The sequence below is a fragment of the Aethalodelphis obliquidens genome, unplaced genomic scaffold (genome assembly GCF_003676395.1).
Source record: "Aethalodelphis obliquidens isolate GAN/ISIS:26980383/991018 unplaced genomic scaffold, ASM367639v1 scaffold32, whole genome shotgun sequence".
Taxonomy (NCBI): Eukaryota; Metazoa; Chordata; class Mammalia; order Artiodactyla; family Delphinidae; genus Aethalodelphis; species Aethalodelphis obliquidens.
The window spans coordinates 4,673,733-4,700,709 of record NW_020837976.1 but is presented as its reverse complement, the minus strand read 5'-3'; the positions used below and the strand labels follow the sequence as shown (position 1 = coordinate 4,700,709).

At 38.3% G+C, this 26,977-nt stretch overlaps 1 protein-coding gene across 1 annotated transcript in view; it reads left to right on the top strand.

The window, feature by feature from the left end:
- Nucleotides 1-26,977, top strand: part of ZNF521 (zinc finger protein 521) — a 283,654-nt gene that overhangs the window by 19,160 nt on the left and 237,517 nt on the right. The window contains exon 3 of the mRNA XM_027127642.1: nucleotides 11,188-11,367. Coding sequence (XP_026983443.1) covers nucleotides 11,188-11,367 — 180 coding nt within the window. The remainder of the gene's footprint in view (nucleotides 1-11,187; nucleotides 11,368-26,977) is intronic.

Genomic DNA, 26,977 nt, shown 5'->3' with positions numbered 1-26,977 from the left:
GTTTATTTTACTTTATGCATATTTGGGGATTATCTGATAATAAATCATCATTTAAAACATTTATGTGTAATATATACTATTTATATCTATATCTATGCTCATTATCTTGACAAGTCAGGATTGAAACAATGTAAGTGGGAATATATTTCCACAAACGACTATTAATTTATAGTTACTAAGATAATGGCATACACGTTCACTTTCAGTTCTATCTGGGTAGCTCTGTAAATTGTGTATTGATTATGCTAATGGCCCTGGTGTCTTTATTACTTGTCTGCAGATACATGCAGATGGAATGCACATTTGGCAAGGTTGTCATTCTGTAGGAAAAGGTGCCTTATTAAAATCTGTTTCTTGGAGATATTGCATTAGAACTAAAGCAAAACATTAAACTCATGGAAACATAAGCAGTTCTTGTGTTCTAGGAAATGAAAAGTACAGTTAAAAAGTTAAAAAATGATGCTCTTTTATTCCCTTTGTTTCAAATTTCTTAAGGAAAGTGTTTCAGAAATGATACTAAATCAATAATGATCTATTTTTATAGTTTATTTTTGGTTGTGTGGCCTTCCTTGTTTTGTTGATCAGGCTGAAGGAACCTTAGACATTTAGGGTTGCCTATATTTTAAAATTTATTGGCCCAACTAAAGGAGAACAAAATGAATTTTTTCCAATTGTACATAAATTTTCTTCTTTTTGTAACAGCTCATAAGTCATAAATCACAGCCTCACTTTTTGTTCTGATCTTTCATTATACAAACATGTACCTTATTTTATAGGATTTTTCTCTTTCCTTCTTTCTTTTTCGCTGAGCCATCATGTTACCAAATAAGTTGTTTAGAAACTACTTTTTTATCTTCCTGAATGGGATCATTTCTTAGAAATGTGGGCTGTACACTTACTTGTATGCCAGCTCGTAAGGAAAGAAAAAAAAACTTTAAAAAATGTTGTTTTAAAATTATTTTCCACTTTATTTTAGTGACAGTTTGATCCCCAGTTTGTTTGAGAACCAGTTGGAGCTTTGGAAGGGGAAAAAGGAAAAAAATAAGCAAAATGTTTCATGCTCCTGAGCTATATGATTCCATTTAGTGGGATAATAATTAATGCTCCATCCAGATCTTGTGTTTAATTCACAACCTTTAGGCAAAACCAGTTGTCCCGTCTTTCCAATATATCATTGCAATTAAGAAGAGGAACTTCCCAAATTAAAACAAAAGCAAAAACAAAGTCACTAATAAAGAGAATGGAGTGGTAATATCTGAATGATTTTTGTGAATGAGATTGGAGTTTATCATCTCAAAATTTAAAGATGAGCATGGTTACATTGCAGCAAACGGATATTTCTTGTTCAAAGCAAAACTGTCTCCCTAAGCTAGTGTCTCAGTAATTGTTGACATAGGTAACTTTGTGTCCAATTAAGAAATATTGTTACAATTGGATTGGTGTTATCTAAAATAGCTGAAGTCACAAGAACAGTTGGTAGAAGTATCAGAAAGTATGACGCCTGGAATATAAAACTTTTCTTCCCAGATTTTCTTTGGCTGGGATGGAGTAATGCTTCCTCGCTGTGCTACTATACCTGAGGCTTATTGGTTACATTTAAAGAAGAAATAACTAGACTTTTCCCCAGATATCCAAATGCCTGAATCCTACTTTCAAAGCGTATTTCCTTTATTGTTGTAGTTGCCCTAAGAAGCATTTTTTCAAGGTACCTGGTCATTATGTGCTTAAAAACTATGCATAAATCTTTTTAAAAAATAATTTGTTTTCCTTCAGAGTGGATTTTTAGCAGTTTTAAAATCACTTGGCTGTAGCAAATTAGACCTGTATATCTGGATATTAAAAATATTTTTATGTAATATTTTTTCTGATATAAAATGGAAGAAAGGGTCCATGAGGCTTGGTTTAATATTGAGCATAAGGGTGTAGAAGTTGGTTTTGTTTGTTTGTTTGTTTTTGTAGGGAGTTAGGGACTATACTCAGATGTTATCAACAGCCCCTTCTCAGTGAGCCAGCGATGTTGAGCATGAAGGTATCAGGGTAACTGGAAGAATCAGGAGTCTCAAATCTGGTGAGAAGAAAGGTGTATGTCAAGAAGGCTTACCAAACAAAACAAAAACAACAATAAAAAGACATTGGAGAGTTCACTGGAAACCCTTCATCTAGGGGAAAAACAAAACCAAACCTTTGCAGGGTAATTTTTTTCTTTTTCTATTAGGTTAGATAATTTTGAGTTTGTGTCCCCACTTTAGTGTTTCCATCTCATATTTGCCCTGTTGACTTGTTATCATTTTTTGTGGTTTCTCGCACTATTTTCTTCCACATGAAGGCTAAGCCTTTTAATGTGAATGTTCTAGTGTTTTCATTTGGCTTTATATTATTGACAGTAGTGGTCTAGTGTTATTACCTTGTCTTTCAAAAAGGATCATGAACTACATGTGGAATCATGTTAACTTAAACTAAGGGTTAATTTTTTTTTCCTAAAAGATGGAACAAAAGAAAGTTATTAGAATCAGTACCTGTTTTTGTTCTTAGTCAAATTTTGCATTTATGTTCCGTTGGCTTTGTGTGTGTTTGAAATAAGATGAAAGTAAAGGGAATCTCACCAAAAACCTCTTAAGTCCCAGGAAGTGTCACCGGGGCCTTTGCAAATCTCTCGCACTAGATGAAAAAGTTAGCTGGTGTGATTGTGATATTTCTGTCCAGTCTGTCTCCACCTTTGGCTCTATTGGGATTGTGGATAAAAGGCAAAATCTGGGTGTGAAGATAGTGAAGAAAGTAAGTCATTAATTAGCCTTGGTTGATACATCTATTTTAAAGCCAAGATAGCAGGTTCATCTCTGGGACTGGCTCCGCCATGCCTGATGCCTTGCTGTCACTGAGACAGCTCCCCATGTTCTTAGGGTCACAGTCAGTCCTAAGTCCTCCGAATCCTGTTTCTGGGATGCCTCCCATGACCTCCTTTCTGCTATTGATTTAGCTTGCTCTCTTGGACTTCTTCCCTGCCTTATGTCAGACCCTCCATACTGGTCTCCCTGCTTCCAGGTCTGGTCTCTTTCCAAATCATCTTCTTAATCACCAGTGGGGCATCTCTCTAAAATGTAAATGTGATCAGTCGCTGTCCTTAAAATCCTTCAATGATTTCTCATAGCGCCAAGGTTAACATTTGAACATTTAGTTCACAGTAGTTCCTTCGTGATCTGCCCAATTTTCTAGCCTTGTCCCTGCCACTGCTCCCCTTTCTTTCCTCTCTATCCAGAGCCCTTCATTTGAGTAGCACAGAAGAGCTTGTACTTCCTGGAAAGCATCATGTTTTGCATCTCTTCCTTTACATATGTTTCCTCTTTTTGGAGAGCCATCTTCTGTTTGCCCTCAGTGCTACCCATTCTTTAAAACTTAGCCCAATTTTGCTACTCTTTGTGTAACATTTTCCTGCTCTGCACCATCTGATTTTAAAAGCCTGTGGGCTGGGCTTCCCTGGTGGCACAGTGGTTAAGAATCCGCCTGCCAAGGCAGGGGACACGGGTTCAAGCCCTGGTCCAGGAAGATCCCACGTGCTGCGGAGCAACTAAGCCCATGTGCCACAACTACTGAGCCTGTGCTCTAGAGCCTGCGTGCCACAACTGCTGAACCCGCGTGATACAACTACTGAAGCCCGTGTGCCTAGAGCCCATGCTCTGCAACAAGAGAAGCCACCACAATGAGAAGCCCATGCATTGCAACGAAGAGTAGTCCCTGCTCGCAGCAACTAGAGAAAGCCCGTGCACAGCAACAAAGACCCAACGCAGCCAAAAATAAATAAAAATTTAAAAAATTATATTAAGAAAAAAAAGCCTGTGGGCTGTGGGCTCCTCCGTCCGAGCAGTTATCCCTCCTTCTGCAGTCATTGGTTTACTCATCTCTCTCTCCCCCTTCCCCAGTGCTTGCCAGCCCTTCTCATGTCATGGCACACGCAGAAAAATGATGTTTTGAAGGAAACACTTGGATAAGTGGAGAGGCAACTGGCCTGCAGTTTCCAGTTATCTCAAGCTGTATGTGGCCACTTCGAGGGCGGAAAGGATCAATATCCTTGAACACCAGAACCCGCTTTTGACCCGCTGGTTGGGAAGCTCTGCAGCAGATTGCAAGCTCCTTGGGACAAGGACCAGGTCTTAGACTTTGCATCTCAAGGGCCTTAGCCAAATGCCTATTACTGTGTGGGTGCTCAGAAAATGTTTGTTTACTGAAGGTGTGACAAGGCAACCACAGTCACTCGGAGGTTACATGACTAAGGCAGGGACCTGTTTATAAATACTCTGTATGAAAGTTGGAGAGCTAAGATGGCTTTTCTTCTACATTTCACGTTAAAGATAAAGAAGGATGAAGAAGAGGAAAGAAATTTGAGTAAGATTCTGATTGGAAGCCAAGAAACGTTTTATTTGGTTCCAAAACGTGCATGTATATTTTTTTTGTTTTGTGTATTTGTGTGTGTGTGTCTTAACCTCTCCCAAGGCTAATTGCCTCCCACTCAGCATCCTCCTACAAGGAATTTCATTGTAGAAAGAAGAGTGGTAATAAATTCATGTTTGGCATGTGCTCCTTCATAGTAGTGCACCTGTGATATTTCTCTTTGGTCTTCAAGGATCATGATAGACCTGTAGAGCAATCAAGCACAACCACAGAAATTCTAAACTTCAACTGTGTGATTTTGTTTAACATAGAGACAATTCTTTTTGTCTGAGAAGATTTTAGAGACAAAGGAGAGAACAGGACATGAAAAGGTTTTTTGTTTTGTTTTTTCCTTTTTTTCTGTAAAACAATTTAATAACTTTCACAGAATAGAGTGGTTAGAAGATAAACATTGCAGGAAGAGTAAAAAGAGCACGTTTTTATCCTTGGCCACTTGAGCTCTTTGGACCTGTTGTCATCAGCCAGGTCTCAGCCTGGGAGGGCTGTCCCTGTCCTGAAGCCAAAGTTCCAGGAATGCTCATCCTTGGCCACCTCACTGATTGCTTTTGTTTTTGTTTCCTTTTGTTTGTTTACCTTTTCTTGAGAGTAGAAAAAAGTGAGGTAGCAGAGTAGCAGGTGGGTGTGGGCCAGATGGCGCATTCCTTCATTAGAGCCTGCTCGAGATTTTATAAACAGTGGACGATTTATTTTCCCTAAATCTGTTTTCATCTTATGGGATTTCCAGTGAGAATGCACATGTAGAGCCCAGAAAGCACAAAATAATGATCCCACCCTTTGGTTTTTGAAAAGGAGGGAGGCTCCTTGTTAACTCCTGGTAAACCGAAGGTCACTTTTCCTCTGTTCTTAGAAAGTTATCAAGATACGCCAGTTCATGGGATTTGAACATACTTGGAGGGGAGGAGTGCTTTCAGACATGGTTTGCTCTAAATAGTAGTATCTGGTTTTCTTTTTAGGTGTGGGACTTCTAAAGATGTCAGTAAACTCTAGAAGGCCAGTTGTTGTGACCACATGTGAGCTTTAAAAGCAACATCATTCTCTAGGTCTGAGTCTATTCCCTGTGCTGCCCCTAGGTTCTTCAGAACCATTTTTTTTTTTTTTTTTTTAGATTCCATATATATGTGTTAGCATACGGTATTTGTTTTTCTCTTTCTGACTTCACTTTGTTTGACAGTCTCTAGGTCCATCCACCTCACTACAAATAACTCAATTTCATTTTTTTTTTAATAGAGAATGGACTTGAGGACATGGCGAGGGGGAAGAGTAAGCTGGGACGAGAGAGAGAGTGGCATGGACATATATACACTACCAAACGTAAAATTGATAGCTAGTGGGAAGCAGCCGCATAGCACAGGGAGATCAGCTCGGTGCTTTGTGACCACCTAGAGAGGTGGGATAGGGAGGGTGGGAGGGAAACGCAAGAGGGAGGAGATATGGGGATATATGTATATGTATAGTTGGTTCACTTTGTTATAAAGCAGAAACTAACACACCATTGTAAAGCAATTATACTCCAATAAAGATGTTAAAAAAAACCCAACAACATCAGACAATTAATTATTATTTGCACAAGATTATTGTTAACCTGAGGTGCATCATTTGTAGTGATTTGGGGAAATTTGAGTGTGGAATGCATTTGTTTAAATTATTTGTTTACTTATTCACCATAGGGTTCCTCAAAATAAGACTTGGGTTATAGTGCTTTTTTTTATTTTCAGAAGATATCCTTGGAAGAAAAAACTTAGGCAGCTTTCCAAAATAACGAAAACATATTTTTACCAGTCCACTAGTAATGTAGTGTTGAGGCCACTTTTTCTTGAACATCTATTTTTTTTTTTTTTATAGTTTTAGGCAATTAAGTTCCAGGAGGTCATGGTCATCACATGTTCTTTTTTTAAGGCAGTATGCATATTTTAGCTGTTATGTTTGAACTTACTGGCACTATGTGGGTTGCTTTAAGATTGAGTAATTCATGCCATGGTTGTTTAATTTGGTGAAAAGCTGGCTATGACCAGAGAACAAACTATAAGGAAATGGTCCAGTTTTAAGTTTGTGTTTGAGTATTTTGGGTTCATTCATCTCTTGCCAATCTCAGTTGTTAAATAGTCGTCTTGCGTTCATATTTACATCATCTTCAGAACCCTGTGTTTCTGCCACTCTTATAAAAATGTACTGGTTTGTAAGGTAGAGCCTCATGCTTCGAGGCAACCAGGAAAAGCCTCATTTATATCTCCAGCAAGAAGGACAGAGGGCCTGGACTGCATACTCACTGCCAGAAGTTTTTATAGTAATACTTTGTATCTAGGCTCTGGCTCTTACCATTAAATGTGCTTTTTATAGAGTACCAGGTTATAAATGTAGTGCAGCTACGGCATATTAATCTTACTGCAGAGATTTAATGAGGCAGTTGTTTTGCGATGGACAGTACTGGGAGCAGAGAGCAACAGAGTTTTCCTTTACCACTGAGCTGCAGAAATATTCCTTGCCTGGTAATAATTATAACCACATGATCTCTTAGTTTTTCTTTCTTTTGCCAGTGCTTTTCCATGCAAAAGTGGCTTGGAAGGAGGTCCATTTCTAGGCAGTGAAATGGATTGGAAATTGGGCTGTTTTCTCAGTGGTTTGACATTTTAACTTTGATCAGGCATGGAATCCTTGTTGCACAGAGAGAAATATGTAGGATGAGTTTCAAGAATACAGATAGCCTTTGCCAGTCCACTGAGATGGGGTTTAGATATTCATTACTTTTACTTGACTTTTATATAGGTTATAAAAAGTAAATGTGGTGAAACCTCATTTTTACATGGACAGAACAGAATTTCTGCTGGTTGGCCTTAAACTGATCCCACACTTGAAATTAATTGAAGTCCATGGGTTTATGGCCTCCAACGCTTTTAAGCCAGTGCAGTTTTTCATTTTCCCCAAATTTGTAATTTTATTAAACCAAGTTGTAGCAATAACAATGCTTAGGAAGAGGAGGATGAGAAGAAGGAAGGAACCACCCACCAGGGAACATAATAAGGGGAAAAATTACACTTCTTTTAAATTTCCATTTACAAGTAACGTTAACAAAATCGGAAACAGAGAGCTGCCATTTATTTTTACAGTAACAGTTGTGTCTTTTATCCGAGTCTGAACACTCTCAGTCCAGTGCATCATAGGGACCCTTCTGAAGGGATGAGCCTGCAGGCTGGTTGGGCAGAGGTCATCTGTGATGGATGAAACGAATTCGGGTGGCCTTCTCTAGGGCAGAGGACAGAGTGGTGCCTGTGGCTATGATGGGGTTTGTGATGGCAGTGCAGGGGGGTGTGCGGATATCTTAAAATATTGCCCTTTGGGTGGGTTTGTAGTACAACAGTGGAGTTGGAATAACAGCTGTCCGTCCTGCAGTGGTGTTCGGGTTGGAGCAGTGCTTACAGGGACGGACCGTGTATTTATAACTCCTTGGGCTGAAGTCAGAGGTCTGAATGGCTAGCAGAGCAGTACAGTTATTTCTTATGACTGACTCTCAAAGGGCTCTATAAAAACTACATAACTAAGGCCATGTGCAATTATTGAAGTGTAGCCGCCTGTGGGAAAGAAATGGTTGACAGTGTCAGCTTTCTAGAATCTTCCTACCTCAGCTGCCATTAGGAATGGAAACTCCTAACGCAAATGAATGCATCTTTTGTTTTGTTTTTTCTGTTTTGCTTTTTTTTTTTTTTGGCTGCGTTGGGTCTTCGTTGCTGCGTACGGGCTTTCTCTAGCTGCGGCGAGCGGGGGCTGCTCTTCGTTGCGGTGCGCGGGCTTCTCATTGCTGTGGCTTCTCTTGCTGCGGAGCACGGGCTCTAGGCGTGCAAGCTTCAGTAGTTGTGGCACGAGGGCTCAGTAGTTGTGGAGCACGGGCTTAGTTACTCCGCGGCATGTGGGGTCTTCCTGGACCAGGGCTCGAACCCGTGTCCCCTGCCTTGGCAGGCGGATTCTTAACCACTGCGCCACCAGGAAAGCCCTAAACCCATCTTTCGAATGGGCAAGAAAGAATTCCTCCTGGATGTGGAGGTTGGCAAAAAAAAAAAAAAAAAATCTACTCTCAGGGAGAGAGTCTGAGTTTCCAGGACTCATTGTGCTACACCAAAGCATCATAGGCTATAATCGCACCCACCCCCCAGAGGGTCCCTCTTAAGTGGTGACCTAAAAAACAATTCGCCAGTTGGCTGGAGCTTGCGTCCTGAAGTTGCAGCAGAAGTGAATAAGCTTGACTGGCTTCAGCCCCTGAAGGATTCTATCTGTAAATGCAGAAGTGGAAGCAAAACCATTTTTTATTAGTCTTACAATGACCCTCATTTTAATAACTGGCCACAGTGTCAGAAGCATGGACTGGGGTCATTCTTCAGTTGTTAAGAGCTAGAGCATCATGCAGGCTTCCCTGTTTGTTTGATGTTTTTGATGTGGATCTGTGTAAAGTGTCCATATCCTTGAATAATAAGGGAGGCAAGTTCTTACCATTTTCGCTGCATACTACTTAAAGTATTCAGAGTGTCTGCTTATTTAAAAACAAACAGGCCTGCAAACTTGATGCATAGCATTTAAATAATCGTATTAAAATTCAGACCTAGCAGCCACATTTCTCTGAGTGCTGTCAGTTTTATGAGAAACTGGAAAATCATGCTAAACAACTGAGTGTTCAGTGTACGCCTGCTGCCTTCCACCAAGTGTTTAACGGTGTTAACAGTGTGCCAGCCAGTTCACCATAATTGGGACAGTTATTTGTTTTCCTGAATTACTCTAATTTGGCAGTATTTTACCACTTGGTTTTAGCTTGTTGGAGCTCTTTGAACCATTACCTGTTTCTTGTGTCTGTAGCTCTAGATGAAACATTTGAAACCAGCAAAGGCAAATGTGATGGATTATACAGTGTCAGTTTTGGAAAATGTAGGCATGTAGGTGCTTTTGAATTTGGAGGTGACTGGTCTGTTCCTGTTTACAGAAGAAACACCAGTAAAGGACTTTTTAGTATACTCTTTTTTTACTCCCTCCCCTCCCTTCTTGTCATCATTAAATAATATTTACTAAACACTCACCTGGACACCATGCTGTGCTGGGCAAAGTACAAGACAAACGAAAAAGATCCTGTGATTACTCCCCCAGGGATGAGCAGTCTAAACGCCAGTAGGTTGAAATGGGTACTGCGTCCAGTGTTGAGTTAATTTTCCAGACGGCAAATCAACTCAAATTACCAATTTACTTAAACACGTTTTTTAGGTTTTTTGAAAATAAACAAACAAACAAAACTACTTGCTCTTTGATTTGGGAATTCTGCTTTTGTTTTACAAACCCAAGAGATTATTATATGTGTTGACATGTAAGTTGATTTTGGTATATGTGAATCATTTGAAGGGTGGTGATATAGTTAAGTTTATTGCAGATGTGTAGAAAGGCTTTGGAATAGCTTCCAGCCAAAGGGGAGCACCGTGACTTGTAGAAATGGGTTCGTAGAAGCACGTGACATGCAAGGTAGCAGGAAGCACTTTCCACAGCGGACAGTGGTATGGCGGCACTGACTGACTTTTCTAAGAAGTCTGGGCTAGTTTGATCCTGTGAATTCTGTATCGTGACATTGCAAATATTTATCCTCCCATATCTAAACAAATTGACTACAGATAACACATTACGTATTTCTTAGGTATCTGGACACAGTTCTTTTGTAACTGTTCATTGAAAACTCTATTTTGAGACATAATTTATTTCTGACTTTGGAGGACTTCTTGCTATTAGAAATGAATGTCCCGTTAAGTTAAGTCACAGATTGTATTATCCTAATTTTCCCTAAAGAGGCGTCTTCTCTCCTTCTGTGCTTTCCTGCAAAGAGGAGCAGTGACACTAGAATGTTTGGGGATACTTCGCTAAAATGAGGCAAAAGACAGCATAAAGAAAATCACAACGTATTTATTGAGCTCTAAGTGAAAATATTGCACGTGTTTTGCTCTCTTATGAATGATATTTGTGTATCATTCTTAGGGTTACAATGGCACTATTTTTAGTTTTCCCTCTATTTAGCTTTTCGAAACTGATAATGCCGGTTCAAGTTGTTGACTTGATTATAATTCGCAGTTGCTCTTTGTATATTTTGTTTTATTTTTTTGATGATTTTGAAAACAAGAGACATACCAGTACATTTACACTTGAATTGGTGCTTGCAAGAATGTTATGCTATGTGGTAGAACTTATTTTGCTATTGCTGTCTAACAAATAATGGGGTAACTGTGTGTTTTGACCAGTCTATAAGTAAAGGTCAATTTTGTGCCTATGGTAATTAGCTTAGCTTACTCTAGACTTTTGGCTAATTCTGGTAATTTCCTGTGAAAGAGTATATTTAGCAGAAAAGGAATTCATTCTCAAGCACAGTGGTTTTTCCCTTTGCATTGGAGACTGTTTAATTTTAAAAGTGATTCCTCTCTCTCTTGTAAGCAAAAAAAGGCTGTAAAAAAATGTCAAAGTTAACCTTAGGTGTGGCAAATTATTTGAAAGAGGAGCTGAGAAAAGGGCTACATGTTGGAGGACAAAAGGAAAAACTCCAGTCATCACGAACTGACAAATTTTAGGGAAGTCCCACTTTTGATGCTTCTGTAATAAAATCTACAATAAAGCCCTCCTAGTGCAGCTTCAAGGAAAAAGGTGTTTCTGGTTTGGGTAGCAAGATGAAGCGCTACTTTAAAAGAACCTGTCTTTAAACACCATACTTACAGTCTTGATTTTTTTTTTCAGACCCCAACTGTGAACTTGAAGACAAGACTGAAGATGGAGAGGCAGGGGACTGTAAGAAGAGGCCAGAAGATGGTGAGGAGCTGGAAGACGAAGGCGTGCACAGCTGTGACAGCTGCTTCCAGGTGTTTGAGTCACTGAGCGACATCACAGAACACAAGATTAATCGATGTCAGCTGACAGGTAAACACACCTACCACTTCTCATCTTCTCGTACGTCTTCTCTATTTCTGATTTTTTCCGTTTGTTCCTTTTTTTTTTTCACCCCCTCTTCCAGCTGTTACATTCTTCTACTTGAGTACCTAGGTAAGTCTAGAAGTGCTTTAGAAAGAATTCCAAGATGATGGTTTACGGCAAACTCATTGTCACAGTCATCCTTAGATTTTGAATTGTACCCAGATTTTAATAGCTAATGGATATGTTTTCATTTCCTTTTTTTTTTTTTTTAACTACCGTGATACCACGTAGATACAGAGCCTAACATCGGGTGGCTAAAATAAAGTTTAAAAATACCTTCCGAATAAGTTTTCACAGAAGTTTAGTGTGCACGAACTTATTTTAGTTTAAACATCATCTCAAGAGAACTTTCACTGATTGGTCGCTCTCTGCTGAGTTTGGTGCCTTTTTTGTGTTCCTATAAAGCCCAATGCTTATTCTTGAATACCACAGTGTTCACTGCATGTGTTAACTTTCCATCTCCCTCATTAGACTGGAAGCTCCTGGATGGCAGGAGCTCTGTCTTATTCATCATTGTATTCTCTGAGTCTTGCACAGTGCCTGGCCCACAGAAGGTGCTCGCTAAGGCACAGAAGCTATTCTGCTATACATTTCGCGGGAAGAATCAGATTTAAAATGACAGGAAGCATGATGTGTTCAAGTTAATGGTTGGATGAAAGTAAAACTCAGTTTGCCAAGTTTCTACCCTCTTTAAAAATACATCCTGCAAGAACATACTATATGAGGCTGGGTGGGACATTTTAGATAGATATCTCTTTTTAGACTCCTGTCATTTTTCTCTTACTGATGATACTGACACTGCTCCAGTGTGTGTGTCTGTGTGTGTGTGTGTGTGTGTGTTTGTAGATCTCTTACTCTATCTTATTTTCCTGGCACAGATCTTTCTTCAACTAACCATGTATAGGAAATGTATTTATTAGACAAGTGGTTCTCCAGCTGTTTCCCACAGAATATTGATATTTTTGTAAGATTTTAATAGGTGTTCCATTTTAAGCAGGTTTCCTGAACAGATTATTATGGAACTGTTGGATTAAATCCAGTTAAATAGGCTTCATTATTGAAGTGCACTGTGGCTCTTCAAAAAGGGATTGCAGTGAGTACGTTTATTAGGCCATAGACTCTCCTCTCTTTCAGAAAACCCATTATTGTTTTTTTTGGAGTATAAGTTTGAAAATCTGTGACGCTTATATAAGCATTGCTATATACATATTTTTGTGGGTTTTGGTAACTTTTTTTTTGATACATTTCCAAACTTAGAGACAAATTGCAAAAACAGTATATAGAACTCCCATCTACCACTTATCTGATTCACCAGTTTTTTACATTTTACCCTACTTGATCTGTCATTGCCTCTTCACTAGTTTTTTTTCTTAGTCATTTGAGAGAAGGTTGAAGACTTCACACCCTTCGAAATATATTCGGTGTATTTCCTAAGAACAAATACAGTCTCTTACATGGCTGTGGCACACTTATCAAAATGAGGAAAGTTCACATTTAACACATAGAGTACTGTTATCTAATCCACAACCAATATTTAAATTTCAACAGTTGTCCCAATAATGTCCTTTAGAGGTTTTTTGCTTGTTTGTTTCATTTTCTTTCTTCTTCTTTCTAATTTTTTAATTGTCATGTCTCTTTTGTTTCCTTTCACCTGGAATGGTCTCTCATTTTTTGAGGAGTACCTGCCAGCACTTTATAAAATGCCCATCTGTAATTGGGTTTGCTTGATGTTTCCTCATGATTAAATTCAGGTTACATACTTCCATGGCAGGAATGCCACCTAAGTGGTGCTGTGCCCTTCTCAGTACATCAGATCAGGAAGGACCTGATGTTGACTATACTATACCAGTGTTGATGGGGTTAACACTGAATACTTGTTTTAGGTGGTGTCCACCAAATTTCTCCAGTGTTAAAATGTTGCTCTTTTCCCTTTGTAAATAATAAGTAATTTGTGGGAAGATGCTTTGACACTAAGTAAATATTTTCTCTCATGAAATCTCCATTTTAGCTGTATAATTTTTGTATTTATTAGTTGGCCTTCTGCCACAGTTTCCTTTCTTATTCATTCATTTATTTTTGTATTCGTGTCACCATGGGCTTTTGGATTTGTATTTTATTCAGTGGGTCATAATTCATTACTATCATTATTTTGATGCCCAGATTGCCTGAGATTTGGCCAGTAGGAGTCCCTTTGAATGGTATTCTGGGTCAGTTTAATGTCTCCATCATTATTTGAGGACTGACTCAGTTTCTGCAGCAAACAGATGCTCCAGGCTCATCATGTTATAGTCCTAATCAATCTTTTGTCCAAGGAACCCCGGTTCCTTTAAGAGGACAGAGGTATTTAGAAATCAAGATATGGGCACTGTGTATACTCATTGATAGAGGTATATCGTTGATTATAAACCATATCAGCAGACAGAATTTAGGAAATGTATATGTGTGTTTAATATAATACATGTAAAATATAACTTATAAAATGCACATATATACAAATATATACACATATATGTATTTTTCTCTCTCTAATAAGAACCACATGTTTCTATTGATACCTCTAATTCAATCCAACATTTGAGATACATTCCAATCTTTTTTCTTTCCATATTTATTACTATCCTCTCTAGCAGTGAGACACCTATCTTCCATCATCCTCAACATATTTACTCATTTCCCGAGTCTAGAATACACATTAAGTAGTTTCAAAATTGCTTACTCATATCATCATGATAAGCAGACCAACTGACTAGAGTTTAATAGCTGTTTATAGTTATTAATGTTATAGTTTATAATGTAACATTTACATACAGTGAAATTTATAGCTCCTCAGTGTGCAGTTTGATAAACTTTAACAAAATACATATACCCATGTGACCCGTATCCCTCTTAAGGTAATTTCCTGCATCCTAGACATTTCTCTTCTCTTGACCCCTTTCTAATCAATAATGATCCACTAGCAGTAACTAGATTTTAAGTTTTTAACTGTAGACTTGTTTTGCCTGTTCTAGAGCTTCTTATAAGTACACACAGTATGTACTCTTTTTTGTGTCTAGCTTCTTTTGTTCAGCATAGTGTCTGCAAGGTTCATTCGTGTTGTGTATATGAGTAATCTGTTCTTTTTTATTGCCGAGTAGTATTCCATCACATGAATGTATCCTAATTTTGTTTTCCATTCTCCTATTGGTAGACATTTTGGTTACTTTTAGTTTTTGGTTGTTGTGAATGAAGTCGTCGTGAACCTTCCTATACAGGTCTTTTTGTGGATATATGTTTTATTTCTCGAGTTAATAAGCAGGAGTAGAATTGCTGAGTCATGGGGTAGGGTATATTTAACTGTATGAAAAACTTCTGAATCTTTATCACAAGTGGTTGCACCGTTTTACACTGTCACCAGCAATGTCTATGAGTTCCAGTTGTGCATCCTTGATAACATTTGTGTTGCCAGTCTTTTTAATTTAAGCATTCTGTTGGGTGTGTAAAGGTATTCTTTGTGGATTTATTTGCATTTTCTAATTCATGTACATTTAATTGACTTCATTTAATTCATTTTTCCTCAGAATGCATAATTTTTGGAAAATCCCATTAAATGCAGTTAGTATGATTCTATTTTTAGTGGAATAGCTTTAAAGGGAAGCTTTACTTATGTGGAGTCAACACTAACATTAAGGTGAAGACATGGGAACCTAACTGATATGGCCAATATAAACTATGCCAGCAAGAAATCTTACCTTAGGTGAGAGTGGTGTATCTCTCATGTGAAAGATTAACTTTAAAATTCAATATTAAAAAAACCTTGAAGTTCTATTTAGTGTTTACGTTTTATTGAGTTCCTGCCATGGAAATATCCTTATGTTCAGCTCTGTGAAGCAAAACAACAACAACAACAACAATAAAAGAAACATTATTCCTGGATAACTTTATATATTATACAATAATATATTTCTTTATATATTATACAACTTTAATATCAGTGCAGAAAATGCTGGATTTTCAGCACGTGGTATGGTGAAGATAATATCTATGGGTTAAATACTTTTTTCTTCAAAAACCTCAATCCCTAATAAAATATTTGGTTTATTTTGATCTTAAGCTTTCTAAAAGCTTAGAATCTAGTCTGTGCTCACATCATTTTATCCCACAACATTTTAAACAAAGGAAAGAAAACAGAGTCTTATTTGTGACTTAATGAAACATTTCAGGAAAGGTACAGCTGATGGGTCTTTGTCCTGTTTATTGATGTTCAGGGTGATTTCTTGGGGAGGGCGGTAGATTGATGAGGGGAAAAGCAGAAGTGGAGGATCAGGGAGAAAGCAAAAGGGGGAGAAACAAGATCAGGAATCCTTCACATTTGTTTAAAGTGTTAAAGTTCAAACTTGAGTTGAGTTAGCTAAGGGTACCCTTCAGTCTAATCTGGAAGAGATTAAAGACACTGGCAGCATTTTAATTAAAAAAGTAATATGATGCTTTTACCTTCTTCCTTGATTAAAACCTTTTACTCTGCGTTAGGAGGTCTGACTTTTCCAAATTTAGTTTCCTGCTGCTTGAGTTTACTCTCTTCTTGGTGCTTCTTCTTTTTTCTGGTGGACAAAATGCTAGTTTAGCAAAGTAGGATATTTCTAGTTGTTTTCTTTTTCCCTTTTAGTTTTACTCTTTTTTGTTTCTTTAATTTTTTTTTTTTTTTTTGTCTTTTAACTTCATCTAGCCCCATTTGTGTCTTTGCTAATTTTCCCTTGATTCCTGTCCTTGTTTCAAGACTCTTAATTTCCTTGTTGTCCTTATATCTCTCCTTCTTTTCTCTCTGGCTATTTTATGGTCTCTTGCTGTTTTCTCAACTTTCTTCTTTGCTCCTTGTGGCTTCCCTTCTGTTCATCTCAAAGTCTTTACTTACTTGTGTCGTCCTATCCATCTAGACCAGAGCCTGAAAACCTTTTGGTGAACAATTTGTATGAAGAAAGAGGGAACTCCTAGTAGTGTATAGGAGGGTTAACTATAGAGTAGAATTAGGAGAGAAAAGTCTTAAAACTTGCTGATTTGCAAAATAACACAAAACGGAGGTATTCTGTGGTCTGACACCTATGGAGGTCAGTCAGGGTCGTTTTGTTGAAACCACCCTGAACTGGTAAAAACCTGCCCTGAGATTCCCATCCCTAACTGAGTGCTTTCTTGGTAACTTGAGATCTGTTCTTCGGTGACTCTCATACCCAAGGGTGAGCTGCCAAGGTGAAAACTGACTCACTCCAAACTGAAAGTTTTGAAATCCTGGTCTAGTCATGCCAAGTGAGCCTAGACTAGTCCTGGCCTTAGGAGATGAAGGTCAAATATGGACCAAGATGATCAATTTTATTTTATTTTATTTTGCCTGTGCCACGCAGCATGTGGGATCTTAACTTCCCTGACCAGAGATTGAACCCGTGCCCCCTGCATTGGAAGGGCAAGTCTTAACCAGTGGACCGCCAGGGAAGTCCCAAGATGATCAATTTTAGACTCAGATTTGAAAGTCAGCTCAGGGATCAAGTATGCCCCAGGTCAGTTCATGAGTAGGTACCAGTGACCTGGACTGAACTCACAGACAGCAGGTCCAGCATCGGCCCAGAGATCTAGGGGGTCACACACACCGTTAATGGAGTTCATCACTGAGGGGGATTCTGGAAGGTGGGCACTGTTGTGGAGAAGCATCCTGACCTAGGAAGCAGCAGAACAGTCCCTAAGGATAACGAGGTACAGGGTGGCCCTCTTCTTTGTCTCTCAGGGCAGCTGTCCTCTTGTCTGCAATCCAACATGTGTAAGTAAATTATATATCATCCCTGCTTGAAGGAATAAGGGGAAAGGGGAAAAAAAAATTAAATCCCGCTCTTCAGTTGTAGCAGGAGATGCAAACCACCTGTCTTGCCCCAGCCGTGCTGTCTTTTTCCTGGAGGCTGAGAAGGGAGGGAAATCAACACTCTAATGCTGTTGGGACTCTCTGATGCAGAAGACAGATTATCAAAATATATATTTAAAGAAGGAAAAGCACAGAGAACCTCTCATTTTACTAATCCACAAACCCTATCATTTCTTGCCATTTCCCTCAGGGAGTAGGGAGGGCTGGAAGCCAGAGGGGTCTCATCACACTTCTCAACAAAGATTTAATAGCAGGGTGCTAAGGGGAAGGCTGAGATTACGGAGACTTTATTATGCTTACAAAACTGAGTAAGAACTAGCGTTGTAAATCATCAAAACTAAGCTTCACTTAACAGGATAAATGTGTAAAGTGCATTTGGTAATACTGTATGCTTGTTGTTCTGAGTCATTTTTCTCTTCTCTCCTCCTAATTTGCAAACTTGAGTTGTCTGTTAAGTGTTCTTTCCCGTCATTGATGTGAATTGCCTGGGTGTAAATGCAGAAAAACTAAACAGCGTTGTATTAGTTCTTAACCCTCTGGCCCACTATACTGTTGGTAAGATGAGTAGGTCGAGGTGTGTGTGACAGCAAGGCTGTTGTAGTTTGGGGGAAAATGTTTGTAGACCAGATTTATAAAACCCTAACCATGTTTGTGGCTCCTTTACAAATACTGATACTGTACGGGTTCACATTTTTGAAGAAAAGGAACTGAACCAATGATTAGACACTGCATCAGTATAAAATAGTATGTTCATTTAATTTGATTTTAAAAGTTATGAGACTCCCTGGAAGCTTCACGCAGATTTTGTGAACTGAACACTTTTAGACATCTGGATTTTTTTTTTTTTTTTGACTAAAGAATTTAAAGAAAAAGTGAAAGTGATTGAACATGTGTTATATGGTTGTGGAAAATTAAAGACTGGTTGGTTCCACTTGACAGTCAAGTACCCTAACAGCGAGTTCTGTTGGCAGTGGGAATAAGGAAAATGAGTGTTTTATGGAATGAAGCATCATTTTCACAGAAGCATATTGAAACTGTTTTCAGAAATTTTTTTTTCTGTTTTCCTTTTCAAATCATTAGTTGAAATAAATTACATGAAATAAATGTGATATTTTAACACTTTAGTTTATATTAATTAGGTTCAATGCATTATGCCTTTGATTTGCATATTTCTACATTAATTTCTGTATTCATTATTCATGCTTTGTTATTAATCATTTATATATAAATTAATTATCTCTTTCTATATTAATTAGGCTTAAGGCACTGTATATTTTATTTTCCTATGTCCCTCTGTTTTGATCAATTTCTTGTTTCCTACCCAAAATATTTCCTTAGTGTTTTTAGGCTACTTCATTCTTCAAATCCCCCTAAGCCCCCAAAATGCAATTTCATGGCCTCCACTGATTCCATTCCCCAGCCCCTTCTCCACATGCTTCTTATTTTTCAGACCAGTGGTTTCCAAACTTTTTTGATTAAAAAAATATAGGCTGCATCTTCATAATACAAACTATCAATATATTACATAGATGCACATATGATACAACACTCAAAAAACAGAAATTGAAAAATGAGGTGAAGATGAAATAAATAGATTTAAAAAATAAATTTATGTTGTTTTGAAGTTCTGGTCTAGATTCATTTATTTTGACAATTTATTGTAATGGCTGTGAGAGCTAAGAGAGCTATCCCAGAAAACCACAAAGAGAGAACGTCTGTTATTACACTTCTTGCTGAGGTTCATAACTATCGATGTTGGCTATAGCCACCATATTTCAAATAACTTTCCTGAAATCTCAATTTTGTTTTGCCAACTTTTGGTCACATCTGATTAAACTGTTTCTTTCTTCCGTCCTTCATCCTGTGGCTGACAAAGAGCTTTTACTAGGAGTAGAAGGGCTAGACTTGCCACTTTCTTGTTGCTTATTTGTGCACAGCTATCAATATCCTGCAGTTTCCTTGCAGAAAACTTTAAAAATCACTTATCAAAACTTGAGGATTGTGTGTGAATTAGATTACTTAACATTAAACAAGATGATCCACAGGTCTGTTTCACTGGGCACTATTTTGAGATGTGGGAAGGGAGTGGAGAAGCAAGGGCACCCAGGATGACTACTTATCTTCTCACTCTCAGGATGCTGGGTGGCTGTTTATGGCTGCTGTCCCTTCTGATTGGTTCCTAAATATTCAGACTATCTTTTCTACCCTGGGATATGTACCCTATATTTCAGAGACCACTGTTGTTGACTACCATTTACTTCATCATGTGAAAAACAGCTCACCAAGTCTCTGCTCCTCTCGGTTTTAGAGAAGGTGGTGTGGCTTGAGTGTGTCATTTTCTTGGTCTGGCAGGACCATGACTAAAGTTCTTCTACGCATTTGCCAGAGAGAAAGCAATTGTCCATGATTGGTTCCAACCTCTGAGCTGTTGGTTGAGTGAGCTCCTTTTTCTAGTTTTGGAGGAAGGGTCCGTTAAACTATTACCTGCTGTAAAAGCATTGTTGTTTCCACATTGATTTTGCTACAGCAGAACTTTGATATTAGTGTTTAGTCTACTATCTTTTTCTTGATATATTTGTTTGTGAAATTCTCTGCCAAAACATGGATATAAAATAATCATTTTCAGGTCCATTATTGTCTCGAAGCTTTTGAATGATTTTGGGCATTGTAATCGGGATTTATAAAAGGCCTTTACTGATGAGGTACATTTTCCCACTATGAATGGTGAGTTATTACATGTATTAATTTATTAAAATTAAATAGCTGGAATATTGAAGGGGTAGTTTTAAGAAATACTTCTCTGTATTTTTGATGTGCATTTTAAAATTAGGTGTCTTTACGCTCATTCTTGATAGATTATCTGGGCAGAGGTTGACAGTTATTTTTGTTCCACGTTATGAAGATATTACACCATAATCGTGATTGCTATTGTTTTTGTTGAGCTGTCTATAGTCATTCTAATTATAGTTCTTTTTGCGTGTAATTTGTCTTTTCTATTTAGTTGGATTTTACATATTCTCTTTGATTTCATGTTCTGAAGTTTCACTAAAATATGTCTAACTGTGGAAAAAAAATAAAAATAAAAAAATAAAATTAGGTGTTTTTACTGTCAGCCTGTTATAATAATTTGTGAATCACAAGAAAGCTACTGATTATGAATGGAAAGTTCCTAAAGGATGAACTCTCCTAGAAATAGAAAATACATGGGTAAATTCACTTTATTTTTTACAAGTAAGAGCTAAGTGGAGAATATCCTGTATTAGCTATAACTATTTGCAAATTACCTGCTCCTTGATTAGTTTGAGGTTTTTGAAATTAGCATTTTGAAATGAATAGAACTCAAGAAGCAAATTAGCATTATTTGTCTGTGTATTAAAAATGTTACCTTTGGATGTCTTGTGGAACCATAACTGTTTTAGAGAAGTGGTCTGGCCTTAGTTGTATAATTGATAATGAACATATTATCATCTAATTCTGTGGTTTCAGGATTTATTTGCCAAAAATTGTAAATAAAATATCAAGAACACAAACCATGGGAGAATATCTTCAAGAATTTCCACCATGTCCTTGATGGTCATTGATGGTAATTAAAGCTGTCAGTTTGTCCCTGTGGAGAAGTGTAAAGATTATAAATGAAGGGCTGTATTTGGGATGTGGAAACAGTGGGGCCTCTTTTGTGGGGAAGATGAATTAAAAGAAACCAACTATTTCCTCGGCCCCGTGCAGCCATTCAGTCTGTCTTATAAACAGGGTGATGTTTAGGTATTTGGATACATTTGTGTGCACACGAGAGCTCTGCCACATGTAGCCTGTTCTCAGATGTGAAATTCAACATGATAAAACTTAGGAGGTTGAATTTTTACAGTTTTGTATGACTGCACTTTTCTTTTTTTTACATTACTCTGCTTAAGATGCTTGTGACCAATATCTGCTTCCTTTATAAGGTAGTGAGTTGATAAGAAAAGTGGACTATTTCCCCATCCTTTCTCTTTGTGTGAAGTCTCTGGCTGGGGATCTAGTCTTTGGGGAATGGCAGCAATGTCACAGAGATCTATGACCTCCTAATAGGCCTTGGGAGGGGAAGGCAGGACTCATTCTGCACTGTGCCTCAGGGCTTAGTTCCTTTAAACTTCAAGGAATTGGATGGAACTCTTCACTCCTCCTTTCTTTCAGCTTTACCTTCAGGGGAAATTGATCGATTAGAGGTGATTATTCCACAAACTCTGAGCCCTTTTCCCCTCTTTGTTCCAACTGGAGCTCCTCAAAGTTTAAAGGGATTGTGTCTCCTGGGTGAAATGTAGAATGAATTTAAATAGATTATTGGGTAGAACTCTTTGAACACACATTAAAAGTGCTAAAAAAATATATTTGGAACTGAAAGAAATATGGGAAGCAAAAGGAGAAAGTAACATTTGTTTCAGGATAATGATAATGTAATTATGTGGGACATTTTTGAGCACATGATTAGCTGTTTGTAGAATCATAGTAGTGCTTCAACCAAGAAAATAATAGAGTCAGTGCAACAAATCGACAGTTGTAGACAATCTGGATGGTGACTAAGACCCTAATAGGCCCAAAGACAACCGTAAATGACTGGGTTTATATATGTCCTCTGTGAAGCACAGCAAAATTCTACTAATGGATGGCTTTCAGTTTTTTCTAACTTCTTTGTTTAACAACAACAAAAAATGATCTATACTTAATTCTCTTTTTGCATGTGTGATACCTTTGCCTTATCGGCACTATGGACCTTATTTGAGTTATATTTCATACCACGTCAATTTAATTTTTCCCCCTTTAAAAAAATCTAATTCCTGGACTCTACCTACCCACAGAGCAGTGTTAGCTCCCCCTGGTGACTAAATAAAAATGTAGGCAAGGATGACTGTGGTGATGAGCTTCATTAACTTTAACTTTTAAATGCATAATTAGCATTAGGGTGTATACAGTTGGCAAGTACACTGAACTATTTTCCAAGAAAAAAATTCCAATTAGTCTTGAGAAATGTCCATTTTCATGTCAGTTTATTTGCATGGTGAAGGCTGGTCTATCTTATGTGGCTTTCCTGGAGTTCTGCCCATTTTAATGACACCAAAGCTCGTGGTTTCTGATGTGGGAGATATTAGGACAGAAGGCAGATACTCAGATCTTCTGTAAACTAGGAGCTGATTAGAGACACAAAAAATGAAAGTAAAGTGCTACCAATTTACCTATCTCTATCATTCTTGCAAAATAGACTTTCCATAGAAAAGGTTATTATTGTTAAAATGATTTGAAATCTCTCCATATCTTGGCTGTTGTGAATAACGCTGCAATGAACATGGGAGGGCAGGTATCTCTTGAAGATCCCAATTTCAGATCCTTTAGTTGTAAACCCACTTATAAGATGAATAAGTTCAGGGGATCTAATGCACTGCATTGTATAATAGTAAGAGAAAATTATACTGTACTATATACTTGACAGTAGCTAAGAGAATAGATCTTTAATCCCCTCATCACAAAAAAGAAATGGTAATTATGTGAGGTGACAGAGGTGTTAGCTAACCCTACTATGGTAATCATTTTGCAGTTAATAAGTGTATCAAGTCATCACGTTGTATTAAACTTATACAATGTTACGTGTCAATTCTATCTCAGTAAAGCTGGAAAAAATAAAATAAATTTTTTGGGGAAAGACACTGTTGTACATTCAAACACCAAGATGTGTTTTTTTGTTGTCACCTCAAGGAAGCATTTTTCCAATTTAATTTACAAATTGTTTAAAAGTGTATATTTTTATTACTTGGATTGCTTTCTCTTAACTTAACTTAAGTTAACCAACTTAACTCGTATAGTTTAGTTTCTAAAACTTTTCCCCTTCATAATTATCAGTTTGACGGACACTTGAGAATGCCTTTATAATCCTTCTGAAAAGAAATTTGTCAAGTCTGTCATATCTGTCATATACTTACCAGTCGACCCTCCGTGTCCTCGGGTTCCACAAATGCGGATTGGGCTGACCCGCGGATCAAAAATATTTGGGAAAAAAAATTCCAGAAAGTTAACAAAAAGCAAAACTTGGATTTGCCTTGCACTCCGGCAACTATTTGCATAGTATTTAGACTATTTACATAGCATTTACATGCTATTACATATTATAAATTATTTAGAGATGATTTAAAGTATGTGACAGGATAAGCATAGGTTATATGCAACTACTAGGGACTCAAGCATCCATGGATTTTGGTATCTACTCGGGGTGTTCTGGAACCAGTCCCCCAGGGATACCCAGGGCTGACTGTATTTCTTATATGTAGTCTTATTTTCTATGAAAAAAGTATTTGCTTTTCACCGCTGTTTTATGCTGGTTATCAAAAAGCAATGTCTGTGACTGTGTGATCTGGTTTAATGTTTTATATTAAATATTATATATTATTATGCATTCAAAAGGAAAGATTTAAAATATTATCTGAGAGCTAATATTTGAATGGTTCTTTTGCTCCTCCTTTTGTTCTCCTGAATATTTTATATTTCTGTAATTTAGCACTTCCCCCTCCCCCATCATGTTTTTTTTGTTTTTTGCTTTTCTTCCTTTCCTTAGGAGGCACACCTCTCTGTTACTAGAAAGGGTATAATCTAGACTCAATCACTTCTTAGTATCACCTTCTTCGGCCTGTGGAAATCTAAGTGAAGCTTCTTTTGGAGCCATTGATATCATTCTGTCATTTGGGCTGAAGTGATGGTCTGGTTATCAAGCAGCACAGCTGAACACAGCCCCTCTTCCTCACCTCAGTTTTTTTCTCTCTCCTTCCATTACTTCTGTTACTTCCTTCCTCAAGTAGATGGCCTGCCCTTTGCAGTTTATTTGTCCCAGTGCCTTGCAAAAAAGCAAAGGACCACACTTTGCCTGAACTTGTGCTAGTGGTCACTCATAGGGGGAGATAAATTTGGTTGTTCATGATGAAATAGTGATAACTTTCTTCTTATCACATGTTTATTGATACAGATGTTATTACATTGATTAGATACTGCAGTTGGGCTCAATATAATGCAAAGTGTATGGCTCCATTACTTTCTACACTAAGAAGACCATGCAGAGATAGTGAAATGAATAGCACCGCTCTGTAGTTTGTTTTCCTAAATACTACTGTGCATTTATCAGCAGTTCAATTCAAGAAACATTTATCAAGTTTCTAGTCTTTGTCAAATAAGTACTGGGCCCAGGATCTTCTGGGAGAAAAATGGTTTAGGGTGGGTCTCTGAGCCTAACTCGGACTCAGGGTTGGCTTCCTGGAGCATGTGATGCCTTGAGTGGTAAGAGAGTTCGCTAGTGAAGATAGGTGGGGAGAGGCATTTCAGGCAGACAAAAAAGGAGGAAAAATAGGAATGGGATATGAAACAGAAAAGTATCTGCTGGGGCAACATCAAGCTAGAGGAAAGTGCAAGATAGGGAAGCAGTGAGAGAATGTGAATGTATTAGTCCCCTATTGCTGCATAATAAATGACGCCAGCAATTTTGACTTAAAGCAGCAATCACGTAACATCTTAAAGTTTCTGTAGTTCAGGAATTTGGGAGCAGCTTACCTGGGAGATTCTAGTTCAGGGTCTCTTATGAGGTTGCAGTTGAGGCGTTGGCCAGGGCTGCAGTTAGCTGAAGTTTTGAATGGGACTAGAGGATTCACTTCTAAGCTCAATGACGTGGCTGCCAACTGGACATCTCAGATCTTCACCACATGAGCCTCTCTATAGAGTTGCTCATGGCATGTCAATAGGCTTTCCCCAGAACAAGTAAAGTGAGAGGGAGGAGAGGGAAGGGGAAAGGTTTTGGAAAAGGGTGAGGGAGAGAAGGAGAGAAGCTGCAATGTCTCTTATGGCCTAATCTTGGAAGTGGCATAATATTTCTTCTGCTATATTCTATTATTATTATTATTATTTTTGTGTGTGTGTGGTACATGGGCCTCTCACTGTTGTGGCCTCTCCCATTGCGGAGCACAGCCTCCGGACGCGCAGGCTCAGCGGCCATGGCTCACGGGCCCAGCCGCTCCGCGGCATGTGGGATCTTCCCGGACTGGGGCACGAACCCACGTCCCCTGCATTGGCAGGCAGACTCTCAACCACTGCGCCACCAGGGAAGCCCCATATTCTATTATTGATCACACAGACCAACCCTTGGTATGATATGAGAGAGAATTACACAAATGCCTGAATACCAGGAGATGGGGTTCAGTGGGGGCCACCTTGAAGGCTGGTTAGTGCAATGAACTGGGAAGGAAAGGTAAGATCTGGCCATTGGGGGACCATGCTAAGAAGTTAAATTTGATTCTCTGGCCTGTGCTTTTCAAACTGCTCTGAGGAACCTCACAGATATATATCAGCCAGGGAGGCATGGAGGTAGGGAGTTGAGATAGCAGGGATCCTCCATTCCCTGCAATCAGAACAGCCCAGGCTGGAATTGTTTCATATAATGGAAATTCAAGAAAGATTTCACTTTAGTATTGAGTTTAGAAGCTTAAGAATGTTTGATAATTACTGTTTTAGGCAGTGAGTAGCTATTGAAGGTTTCACACAGGGGAATATATGCTCAGATTGAATGGTGTGTGTAGATTTAATGGAGAAATTGGGGGGGGGGGGGCTGGGATTCCAGACAGGCAGCTCTTGCAATTGCACGAGTAAGAGAAGATGGGGCCAAAACCAGTGCAGTGGTCGTAGGAGTGGAGAGGAGGACCAAATGCAATAACTGTTTAGGAGGTAAAATCATCCAGATGTAGCTATTGATAAATTTTGGGGGCATAAGAGCAAGGAAAAGATTAGAACAAGCCCCCAGTCTCTGAACTCCTCAGGTGCATTGAGTGGCCATCCCCTGATACCAGGAATGAAAAAGAAGCAGGATTGGAAGGTAGGGTGGTGAGTTCACTTTTGCTCAGGTTAAATTTGAGATACCCTCTTGGCTAGAATTGTTTAGAACAGCAGTTGTTTACCTAGGCCAGAACCCATAGGTAGACATTAGGCCACTTAGCATACTTCCTATTTCCTTGAGTCATGGTTTAGTTTTCCCTTTGTCAATTATCTAAGTTTCTCCCACAACTTGCCCCCCATTTTTGTTTCTGATCCAGCATTTCCCCCCCTGGTTTTAATAGTGAAGAATCCCCTTCCTCAGGTTGGTTACTTCTTACGCTTTGGCTGCTGGATATAAGGCCCCTTGTAGCTGAGGTTGTTACAGCAGGTGGAAATGACCCCCTGAAAAAGCACAATGTCTTACTTTAAGGCTGGGTAGTATTTTTTTCTCTCAGGATGAGGAATTTTGACATCTGAGGTTTAGTGAAATCCAGCAAATGGTTGCTGAGGAGGCTGCTGTATTCTCACAGGATTAGGACAGTGGGTTTTCCTTTTTAAAACTACATACGAAGGTACATCTCTATAGGAAATCTTATTCCTTAGGAATTATTGGTTGTGCCCACCAGCACCGACCTCACCCGCCCCACCCCCCCAAAAAAGAAATTTCCAAGCAGATTTAATTTTACTATAATTTTTTTTTTTTTTTTTTTGGAAATCTGTGACCGTCTTGTGAATCTTAATGGGCTCCTTTTATGGCTGATTTTCAGAATTGTAGTTTCCCATCATCTCCCTTAGTATTATTTTCATTAAAAATTCCATTAGCTTTAAAAAATCAATGTAATCATTCAGTAGTAATTAATT